Genomic DNA, 11870 nt, shown 5'->3' on the forward strand with positions numbered 1-11870 from the left:
TTTGATTGTAAGAAGTAATTAATAGAGTTTGAGTTGTTGCCTTTCTATGAGCTCAGTTCAGCCTATCTATGCTCCTCAGACTTTGATATCAATAAGACAGTTTCACTCAGAGAACTGCAGCTCACTGGATATTTTTCTTTTTCGGAGATGGTTGTGAGGGAAAATACTGCCTGTTCAGAAACAGGCAGTTTCTGAAAAACCCAGACCAGCCTGTCTGACACCAATAACCATTGAACATCCAAAGTTACTTAAATTGCTTTTCTCACACATTATAATGCTTGATTTATTTAGCCAGCTTTAATCTGTCACATTTTTAACAAGGATGTATGAATATTAGCAGGATCTAAAAATCTTGTTTGTTTGCTTATTTGTTCCCATTCTCCTGGTTATTTTTAATGATGTCCTCCATGCAGGGCTTAATATATTGGGAGTAGCGAATTCATATAGGTCTGTCATCTTACCTCTCTTGGCTACTAAATGTTATATATATATATATATATATATATATATATATATATATATATATATATATATGTGTGTGTGTGTGTGTGTGGTGTGTGTGTGTGTGTGTGTGCGCGCGCGCGCGTGTGTGTTCATTTTCAAACCAGACAAGACAAGCAAGGTATGAACTGTAAAACCAAGGGCACTGCACATCCATACAACTATAACTAAACATATGCCCTAAAGCATGTCCTATTTTATCATCTTTTTTACTTTCAATGTGACAGTAATATAAATATTTAACATTTAAGTTCTACTATGTAAGACTTGAAAGAAGTGACTGACACCATAAACTCATTAAAAAGTGTTTATTGGGTCAATAAATCAAGTTAGCACCATAGTCATCTTATTATAAACATCTATACAATCTGACCTCTTCTTGAGTCCATGGGAGTCGCCCCCTGCCGGCTGGTAGAAATGATGCAAGTTTTATTTTGACCTCACTTCAGAGGCTACATCCATCTGTCCACTAAGTCACACATAACATATCAGATAACATCAGAGAATAGCAAAACAGTTTTGGCTGTATTTTATAAACTAACATAAGGCTGATATCAGTCATTGTCATAAAAAATGAAGCAGAAAATATTTCTAAAAAATGTTTAATCTAAAGTAACTGTCGGGTCTATCAAAATACTTTCAAATTTAGCATACTTTGAATAGTTTTGAAAGTAAATGTGTAGCAGAATGTTAGAACCTCATATATATTCACTTTCTGTGCTATACAACGTGCCAAGAGAAGCACAAGTTATTATCAAATCAGCATTTTTTGGGGGCCACTTGCAAGCAAGTAAGTTCATGCACAACCCTGACTGAGTCTCATAAGGGCATTTAACACTTTTAATGGTTATTATAAGAAGCACATTAGCAGAAGTAGAGAAAAGAATTTTAAGATTTCATTAATTTCAGTACAGCGAATAGGAATACAGGGCTTCAGGCTTCATCCATCTGCCTGTGTGTGTGTGTGTGTGTGTGTGTGTGTGTGTGTGTGTGTGTGTGTGTGTGTGTGTGTGTGTGTGTGTGTGTGTGTGTGTGTGTGTGGCACAGCACATGCTTCTTTCTTTCTTTCCGAGGAGCGTGTGTGATGCTTTTGTGTTGATTTCATGGTTATTGTTGTGTTATTGTTGTGATCGGGCTGCAGGCTGGGGGGTGGAAGTAAGGCCCACCATCTGTCCTTTATTCGCACTATTGTCTTTCACACACACTACTATCACGACCTTCAACCTCTCTGTCTACAATAGGTCACCTGGACACACTCTTCAAATAAACCAACAGGCAGACATTTTGTTGTCATACGCAATTTGTTGTATTAGAGTAGATTGTGTACAAGTAAGTGTACATTTGATTGCCATCTCATCTTTGGCTGTTTAAATTGTATTCTTTGTATCTGTTCAAAGATCTGTTCAATAAGATACATGATTTCCTATAAATATATCTGTTTTAAATAAAAGTCTGCATGTTTTATACATATACGTGTTGGCAGGGAAACGCCCAGCAGCCACTGTGTTAAAAGGACAGGAAGCGGATTTTACTCTTCGGCCACGATCCGAGTTTGGACACTTTACAAGAATCACCAAAACATAACCAGAAGTTATTTTCAAAGTAAAAGCCGGGGGACGTCGTATAGAAGTTTAATAGAATAGAAGAATGGAATCTCCTTCCATTGTCATTGGACATGTACAACGAAATTCTGGTAACGCCACACCAACTGTTCAAGGATGAAAAATATCAATTGTATGACAGCAAGAATAAATAACAGACAAGAGGAGTATATACAAACAAGATGAATATATACAAAACTGGAAGGCACAAAATAGAGAGGCACACATTAGAGGACATGGTTGCAAAGTGCTTGAAAGTAGTGCAACGGAGAAATGGAGAAAATAGCCATATGATTGTAATAGTTTCTCTAAGAACAGCATTTAAATTTTGATTATTTTTCCATGTTTTTATTTTTTTTCAGTGCATGTGTTCTGTTGAGTTGTATTTTTGTAAAAGAAATACTTGCAGGAGTGATTTTGTTTTCTTGAGAATGGTATAAGATGTTATAATTATGATCCTAATTTATAATATAAGGGGATACATCATAATAATAAAAAAGAGGTGTGAGATGCAAAGCATCCACCTGTGGGAGAATTCTGCAGCAGAAAAAGGGTGGTACAAATATAACTTCTAGGAAAAGAAAGGCTTCTATTAATCCTGTTTCGAAGCAGGACAGCACGGTGGTGCAGTGGTTAGCACATTTCAGGTATGTGGTTGACTTTTAAAGCCAGCTGCGAGTTTGCATGCTCTCCTTGTGCCTAGCTTGTATTATCCAAGTGGTCTCCTCCCAAAGCATCAAAACATGCTTTCAGGTTAAATGATGTTTCTAGATCTATCAGCATCCAAAGGTTACCCCTAGAATGGACTGGCGACCTGTCTGTCACCCAGTGACAGCTGGTATGGGTTCCAGCCCTTCTGTAACCCTGAATTGGATAAGTGATCAAGAAGATGGATGGATATTACATGGCAGAGTTTTCACGCTTCTCCTTATAATATTACGGGCAGAAAAAAGCCAGTATGCTTTAGCAATTATTGTTTCTGTTATTTTTGTTTTTCTCTCTTCCCACGTTCATCACACTTTTTTTAAGCAGATGTGCTTTTATTGTGACGATCATACCGGAATTCCAGCGGCTTCACTCGGGATAACTGAACGTGGCGTCGTTGGCTACCCTGGGGTGAGAAAAGCACGGCTGTTGCTCGGTTTGTTCAGTGTGGGAGACTGCTGTGTGATAACAGTGTTTGTGGCGTCTTTGAACTGAAAAAAAACAGGACTTTATAGACACTAGCTCTCCCCGCTTCGTAACACATAAGACGATGAATGGTAAGTCAACGAACGGCACGCTGGGGGGAATGGCCTGCATCGAGGGTCTACCGCCGCTGCCGAAGAGCCTGAGCGGGTTGCTGAACTCAAGCGGCGGCTCCTGGAGAGAAATGGAGAGGATGTACGTGAAGAAAACCATGATCCAGGACGACCTGAGCCGAGGCAGGAACAATGCCGATAACCTGCTGGCCAACAAGCCGGCCAACCTCGATGCAGCACTGGCTCTGCTGCGAAAAGAGATGGTAACATTTTCAGAGTGTTTTCCTTTATTTGTCGACAGGAAAGTGGTCCGTTTTTCACTGCTGGTTTAATCCTAGCACGATTTACATTCACAACCATTCAACCAAAATCCCTAAAGAAACTGTAGAAGTTTACTTTTTTCGGCTTTTGGACAAACTTGTGTGCATTTTAGCTGAGAAATTAAGACTTTTTGAAAACAATAGTCTTTTGATTGATTCGGCATACAAATTTAACCCGTTCTGCATTATATAAATAAATTATGAAGTTAAAAATATTGATTTCGATTTTTGCTATAGTATGTTCTGTCTGTGTGGGATTTTTGATTAATGAACATACAAATGATGATCACTGTCCATTGTTATCACTTCTGTTAAGTGTGTTTTCTCCTTGCTGTGTAGATTAAAGACTCGCTAGTTAATTAACTTAACATGCCACCCAACCACCTAGAAGCACTTGAGGATAAAAACGAGATTTTTTTTTAAATGGACTCTGGTGTTAATAACAGCCTATATAAGAAGAAGGAAAAAAGGGGATCAGGAACAGCTTTGCATTGGATGAGACAAATTAAGCCATTAGGCTTGTGCTGATTTGGATTCTAAGCTCATTCTAATACCTTTTAGCCTCAGTATAAAAGTTTCTATTGTGACATACAGAAACCAACACAAAATCCTTCAGTGAACTAATACCTGCTATTACATTTGCAGAGATGTAATCAGAGTGAAACACTTACTACACACTCTTTTACACTCCCTTGCCAGCAGCAAGGATTTTCATACCATGACCAGACCAGATTTCATTATTGAGGTAGATTCCCAGCAATCTTGGTTAATGCTTAACAATAGCTTGTTTTCTTATATGAAGTCACGTAGCTGAAAGAGGTTAAACTGCTGCTGAAACTCTAGGCATTTGGATGGTTTTTTTGTTTTTTTGTTTGTTTGTTTGTTTTTTGTTTAAACGGGCTTTCCTAAATCTGACTGACTCTTTATGTCCTTTAGCCTTGGCAGAGCAGGTTCCTAACATTAGCCTTATTGCTTTGCTGCTGTTAATGTATTACTGTGGGTTTGTTGTAGTTAATAAGTTGTCAGTGTCCTATATTTTTAAAGACTCTAAGCCTGCCCCTGTGCAGCTTTAAAGAGCACAGTGTTTGGTGTACGTTTTAGCTGCCTGTGATATGCTTGACCACTGAGTGTGCGGTGACTCTGAGTTCAAACTGCGCTGTCAGCTGTGAGGTCAGCAGCAAAAATGCCCTTTACACACCATCATCGTGGCCTTGACACACCGATGTCACAGAGTCAGCTGAGGCCACAGGCGAGGATTATTTTTATTACTTTGTTCTCTTTTTTTTCTTTGTTAGAGGTTAAATTCAGTGACTGTTTAGGTATTTTACTTGAATAATTCCTTTACAGTCACTCTTTTGTTGCTTATTTTTCTGTTTATGTACTAAACGGTTGAGAAATAAATCAGATTTTCACTAATGCCAAGTTATTAAGGTGATTTGCCAGACAGATGTTTTTGGAGCTAAAACAATGAATTCATTCATCTATATTTAAAAAATAAATTGGCTATTATGCCGGTAAAAGCCCCACAGGCCCATTTAATGATAAAATGGGCCTGTGGGAACCTTGGAACATTTACTTCCTGTAGAAAGATTCTGGTTACTGAAGGCTCAGAAGTATAAGACGGAGCTTTTATTTGTAGGCAATATTGGCCACTGAAGGATGGTTGGGGGGTTTAAGTGGTGCAACTGGTGTAAATTTCATCATTTAAAGGAAAACTTGCTAGGCTCCATGTTTGTGTTCTTACACCCAGTTTGTTGTGGCACTACGCTATAAGGGCACCTGCTATGCATATGTCCGTGAAGTAATTTAGAAAATGAAAGCGGAGCCGCTTGTTCATGGTTCCTGTAGCTGTTTGTGTTCATGTCAAGCGATTATAATCCCAGGTTATTAGACAAAATGACATGTTTAAAAATTTGTAGAAAGTTATCTCCGGGTTTCTTAATTATTAAACTGTGAACAATTAAAAAGGCAACAAGCTGCTGAAAAATAATCTAATAAGCTGATGAGTTAGCTGCAGCTGTACTTCCCCGGGTTTTTTTTATGCTAATCCCTATACTGCCCCCTGCAGGTGGGTTTGCGTCAGCAGGACATGTCCCTGCTGTGCCAACTGTGGTCGCTCCACGAGTCCATCCAGGAGTACAAGGGGAGCTGCCAGGACCTGAGCGCAGCCTCCAGCCTCAGCATGATGGAGAATGGCTACTTTGACGAGGATGACGAGTATTACCCGGAGCCTGGTTCCACTCCCACCGGGGAACAGCCGGATGGAGACATTGGAGATGGGATGGCAACAATGGGGGCAGCCAAGAATGGGAGCGGCAGTGGCAAAGGGGACAGCTGGGACTCCTTTCGCGTTAACATCTGAGGCCTCGTTGTCAGCATTTTTCTTAGTGTGGATGCATATTTTTGGGTTGACAGACTGGATTAGGCTGGAGGAGAAACCTTTTTGGCCTCCAGGGAGGGAGTGGCTGGTGAGAGACTATGGCGTCTCATGGAACTGTAAAACTCCAGCTACCTTAAACACCTCCTCAGGTCAAACATCCGCCTGCTTGTGTTGCAGAACGTTGTTTTTGCAGCGTGACCAGGAGCTTCATCAAACTGCAGATCTGAGTGATCAGATATTTTGAGAAGTTACTCTCTTAACAACCTCTGAAACACTCAGGGGTTGGGATCAATTGTATCCAGCGACTCGATATAGTCAAAATTCGGCAATATATAGACACACACACTTCTTTTTGTAAACAGCTTTATTGCTGCTTCTATGTCCATTTGTTTTGTTAGACAGTCACTTTCTTTTTGGCTGAACTTTTTTTTTTTTTTAATTTACATATACAAAAATATATGAACAAAGTTTTATTATTTATTATATAATATAAATAACAAAATATTTGCTTTCCTGTTACACTCTATTGACGTTTTCTACTGCACCGTTCCTCAGCATTTACAGGTTGGAAAGAATCCCAGAAATCCAGAGCTTTGCAATCAGCATTGGTGCAAAAAGATGACTGACTCTGTGGACATATTAATGGAGACAGTGTGTGTGTGTTTCTTCTAAGTGGTGAAAACATTAATTTACATCAACCCTTGGGGTCCAACCAGAAGTAGTAGTATGGAGAAAGAGATGAGGTCCTCATATCCAGTGAGTTTGTGTGCAGGTATGAGGTCTTCACCGTCCTGCCTTTAGGTGGAGCAGATATCTGCTCAGGAAATGTGAAATCTTCAGAATGCTGGAAACAGTTTTAACTGTTTGCAGAGGTGAAAAACCCCAAGCCCAGTGTGCTGTGTTGCAGATATAGTGCTTCAGCACTTTACAGGCATATCAGACATGTGTCTGTTCTCAGACTTTGTAGTGTTCAGGACACATCTGCCTGAATTTAACTTTCTGCTTTAATATTAGCCATCTTTAAGATACATTTACTTAAAGATTAAAACAGAACTCAGCTTATTTCTGGATCTTGGTTTCATTGTATTTATCAATTTAAGTGGGGGTCCGCCCCAATCAAGGGTTGGCTGGTTCAAACACTGAACATTCAGATATTAGTTTCTTGAGGGCAGTATTAACATGAATAGAAATGCAAAGACTACCTAAGTTGAAACAAGAATTATTCTTCAAAAGAATAGAATAATAGAATAATTCTATTATGGATGATAATGAGCATTAAAAGAAATTATGAAGCCACATATAAATATGGCCAAAAGCTGAGCTGTGATCTGGTAGCTGGAACATTTTTCATTATGGAAACAAAAAAAAAAAAAATCTACACATTTTCTCACTTTTTCATGGTGCAGTTTGTTTTTAGACACATTTTTTTTTAAATGGGACCTATTGTGCTGATATCACCTCCATGCTGGCTTTGCATGATTCACAGTTTACAGTAATCTTTCTTTGTCTTATATTGGGCTGTGGTGCAACTCTCCTGTTCATCTTTTAAAAAAAAAAAAAAAAAAAGCAAGTTTTATTGCCTCTCTTCTGATTGGCTGCCCTTCACAGACATAAGGTTTGAACAGCAACCAGAGCTGTGTGTCTGAGATGACCACATTGTCATCATAAAGATCCAAGAGTTTTTAAAAAAAGAAAAAAAAGCAAAGCCTTGCCCTTCATGGGGATTTCTTACTGACCTCCTTTTTTATTTATTTATTTTGTTCCTTTTGGAAACATTTTTGCATAATAGGTCCCTTTTAACTTTCTCTGGTCCCTGTGGCCTTCAGATATCACCCACAGTGTAAATAAACATCTGTAGCTCTAAACCTAGTAGCAACTATCAAATGAAAACCCAGTGCTTTATACTCTTATGCATCGAGATCTTAACCAATCTCATTTTAGCGTCATGTGCTCTGTTGAGTGTGACAGATGCCCGTGCAGGATTAAGCTCATTTTTAAGTCATCCTTGAGGAATATAAATCTGATTATATCAGCATTTGGTCATCTTTGCATACGTTATAGGGGCTCTTTAACGATCTCTGCTTCCATTACAATATGACAGTGGTCATTAATAAGATTGTAACAAAAAAAAAGTGCTTTTGTTTTTGCTTTGGTTGGTTTTTTTTAATCAGAAGAACTTGCCTTCATTGCCTCATCTATAACAAAAAAAGTTAAAAGTCCTTCAATCTAAAATCTAAACAAAATCTAAAATCTTGACTGTTTAAGACCTTTGGATGTGAAAATCCTCTTAGTCAACACATGAATGGTCTACTCAGGCTTCCTAAGTATCTAAACTCTGCAGCAAAGGTCTCAGCTCAGCCTGTAGCATACAACACAGCTACAGACACAGTACAGCAGCTGTGCTGTCAATCATAAATTGAGTTTCTGAACTCACCATCACTTTGAGAAGATATAGAGGGTTCATCTTTGCACAAATGTGCTCATATTTCGTCACCTGTCTGTACGTCAGTCCGCTATTTGAACACAAACCAAAGAGAGTACGCCACTCAGCATTGTATTTGGTTGCTGATGTAGGTGGGATCTGGCTATGTTGAACTTAAAACTTAACATCTGGTGTCTTGACGAATGTCTTTAGGAATTTTTTGAAGCTGATGAATGAAGGACATTTGGTTCGCTTTTTGAACAGTTGGCCGCCTTCTTCCCCACTCAAATACCAGCGTTTTCAGTTGACTGAATTAAAATGTCACCGACCAGTGAAAGTCTAGAGGATTGATTTATGACAAGTATGTGAAGAGTCAGATGTGTCGCAATAACATGTGGATATGAAACCATGTTTCCACAAGCACAGTAACCCTTGATCTTTTAACTTCTCACTAAAATCTGTCGACATCAAGAGTTTCTAACTGATTTAACTGGAATAGTCTGGCATTTTGGGAAAATGTTTCAGTTACATACTTCATCTGTTAAACGTAAGGTCAAACCAGCACAATCACCAGATGGGGAAGTAGCTAGCATTACTATGTCTTACTGCCTCCATTTCCCAGACATGGATTAAGCTGAGATAGACCATAAACTTTTTCCGCTGGAGGTCTTCCTAGGATTTAGTCTGGGAGGAGGTTTAATCCGTGTTGGAGAGTAACAAAATCCACTGGCAAGCACTTTTAAAGTTGCCACTTTGACATAGTTTTGCTGTTATCCATATAACCTGGACCTGGTGAGTAAAGTAATTTTAAACATTACCATCACATGGGGACACAAAGTGAACAATGGTTGATTGTTTATTGAGCAGGATGAAGTTTGGGGTGGAGCAAAGCTAAACTCTGTTGTCACCATAAAAGGATGCAAGTTCTCCTTGAGGTTTATCATATATCTTTTTTTCCTGATCTAAGCTTGGACAAACTTTTTTTTTTTTTTTTGGCCTCTTGCATATGTAACTACTCACTTTTATTCTGAACCTTTCCATAATGCATTTGCAACTTTCTGACTAGTCTTATTATTTAACAGAATCCATTGACTTTGGTTCCAGTGTTCTGATAAGTTGGAATAATTGTTCTCTGTTTCTCTCTGTTGCTTTTTATGATCCACATTTAGTGAAACTTAACTTTGTCTGTGAAGTACACCTGTATGCGACTGCTGCCAACATTTCTAGTCGGATTACACATTTAGGGTCAGGTAAAGCAGCTGTTTTACTACTGCAGTCTACTGCTAATCTGAAGCCGAAAGCACGTTTAATTAAACAGTTTCAAACCACTGACGTTTAAGACACGAGTCACATCTTGATCCCAGGTTTTCTATTGGATGTCTACCCAATTAGTGCCTTTTTATAAGATGTTCAAGATGGGAATGAACATATACCATAAGTCATATGAATTGCTTGGCCTGTACTTTGGTTTTTAAAGCTGCTACATGTGGAATTTGAAACATAATGACTTTAGCAATCTCACAAAACTCATTCTGAAGCTGTGCCAGTAATAAATTAATGTCATGCTGACATGTCGCTCTCCTCCAACTCCAATGAGTCCCTAATTTGGATTGGCTTTTTCACACTCTGTTGTTAATTATACTCTTCTCTGTCAAAAGATTGTTTGGAATTTTATTGGCAGGGATGCAGCTGTTGGGAACAGTGTACTGCTGACACCCTCTGAAATTTGAGTTGCTCTAGCAAAAGTGAGACATCTCTCTTCCTGTTTTGGTTGATGCTTTGAAGAAATTGTACACCTCAAAATAAAAGGACCCTAATGTATGGCGGTTATTTCTTCAGAATACAACTTTAAAGTACACGTAGCAGTTTTACCTTCAAGAACTTATATCAGCCTTAAAGTCAGCTGAGGCATTTGCAAACTGAGCTAGGTGGTGCACTCCTCACTTGTTCTTCAAGTCTGTTTTTTGCACTTGTTTGTGCCTGTTGCTGTGTTAAATCCCCAAAACTACAACTACCTGACTTTCTTTGAGTTTGTCACTACTACACAGGTGCATGGTGCTCTTTGTACGCTTACACTATTGTAGCTTAACCCAGCACGAGAGAGCTAAGAAGAAGCTTTAAATTGAACACCAGCAAATTGTACTTAATATTGTACCGTTGCCACATGCGTTGCCTGTTCTGTACACTAAAATATGCCCCTTTTTCACATGATTATTGGATGTGTAACATGGAGATTTCATCTCAGGGTAAACTTAAAAAAAATTTTGTTGTTTTTTTGGGTGGTTTTGACTCCTGACAAAATAGCATACTTCCCTTAAACAATGGCTCTCGAACTAAAGGTGAACAATGCTATGTCACACCCACTTACAGTGAGTCATAATTATGATTCAGTGGTTTGGTGCAAGTCTCATAATCAACGGGCAAACTTTGCACCAACTTTGAACAATCAGGAGGCGAAGACGCCAAGTGCAAAACAACCACAAAAGCTTGACATAGTTTGACTTAAGTGTGGATTACTGCTGCAATCACAGTCACGCCTGAGCGTTCACACCCATGCTGTAGTGGTTGTGAAAAGCGTTTTGGAAAACCTAGTGAGGGTTGTGCTTGAATGGAGAATAACTTGAACATTACTTCCAATGAGGAAAAAAAAATAGCTGAAGGTGTGTAATGTGTGTGCGCCTTTTCTGCAGCTGACCAAATCTGACCTGTGTCCAAACCTGGGTTTGAAAACGTGATTGAGCCAAGACAGTTCATTATTTTACAAGTGACATGTTTATCAGTAGGATTGAGTATGCAGCTGTAACCTATTGAGGAAATCACAGAAGTAAATGCAATTTCATTCGTGTTTGTACTTTATATCTCTTATCGTAATCGTTCATTAACTTGCTTTAGTGAAAAGAAGGATTTTATGTATTGTTTTTTTGAATAAGTAACATTCGGAGAACATGTGAAGGCTGTGTTGCTGCCATCTATCATTCCTCCTGTTCTCTTATCCATGAATGACCATACTGCTGTTTGTTTGGACAGTACTCTCTCATAGTTATTATACTGTTATGAATTTAATAAAGCGGTTCTGTACTTTTCAGGTTTTTGGAGTGATGTTTTTTATGAGGGAAATATTGATCGTGCCTTCATACTTCTAAATTAAACTGGCATGAATAGCAGATCAACAATTAAAGCACAGTTATGTTTTAGTAGAATTTAATTTGATATTTTGGGGTGATATGGGACTATGGGTATATTAATGATGCAGATTGTACCAGATCCAATGACATCCTCTCCAGGTGTTTCTGAGATAAAGCATTCATAAGGATTGTGAAAGTGAGCTTATAGGAACCACGTCCTTCGTTCCATGACTCAAGTGGCTGTAGATATTATGCTCTTGGTTGTGTTTTCTATCGATCT

At 38.6% G+C, this 11870-nt stretch overlaps 1 protein-coding gene across 1 annotated transcript; it reads left to right on the forward strand.

The window, feature by feature from the left end:
* The first annotated feature begins 3188 nt into the window (after positions 1–3188).
* On the forward strand, positions 3189–11548 carry fam89a (family with sequence similarity 89 member A). The gene is made up of 2 exons (XM_063494808.1): positions 3189–3606; positions 5732–11548. Exons 1-2 carry the CDS (start codon positions 3358–3360, stop codon positions 6023–6025), a joined length of 543 nt encoding a protein of 180 aa, XP_063350878.1. The 5' UTR covers positions 3189–3357; the 3' UTR covers positions 6026–11548.
* The last annotated feature ends 322 nt before the right edge of the window (positions 11549–11870 follow it).

This window comes from Pelmatolapia mariae, linkage group LG15 (assembly GCF_036321145.2).
Source record: "Pelmatolapia mariae isolate MD_Pm_ZW linkage group LG15, Pm_UMD_F_2, whole genome shotgun sequence".
Lineage (NCBI taxonomy): Eukaryota > Metazoa > Chordata > Actinopteri > Cichliformes > Cichlidae > Pelmatolapia > Pelmatolapia mariae.

Bases quoted from the DNA above. Each gene is read 5' to 3' on its own strand.
- fam89a (XM_063494808.1), top strand. From the start codon at position 3,358: ATGAATGGTAAGTCAACGAACGGCACGCTGGGGGGAATGGCCTGCATC. The intron at 3,607-5,731 runs GTAACATTTTCA...TGCCCCCTGCAG, and splicing joins CTCTGCTGCGAAAAGAGATG to GTGGGTTTGCGTCAGCAGGA.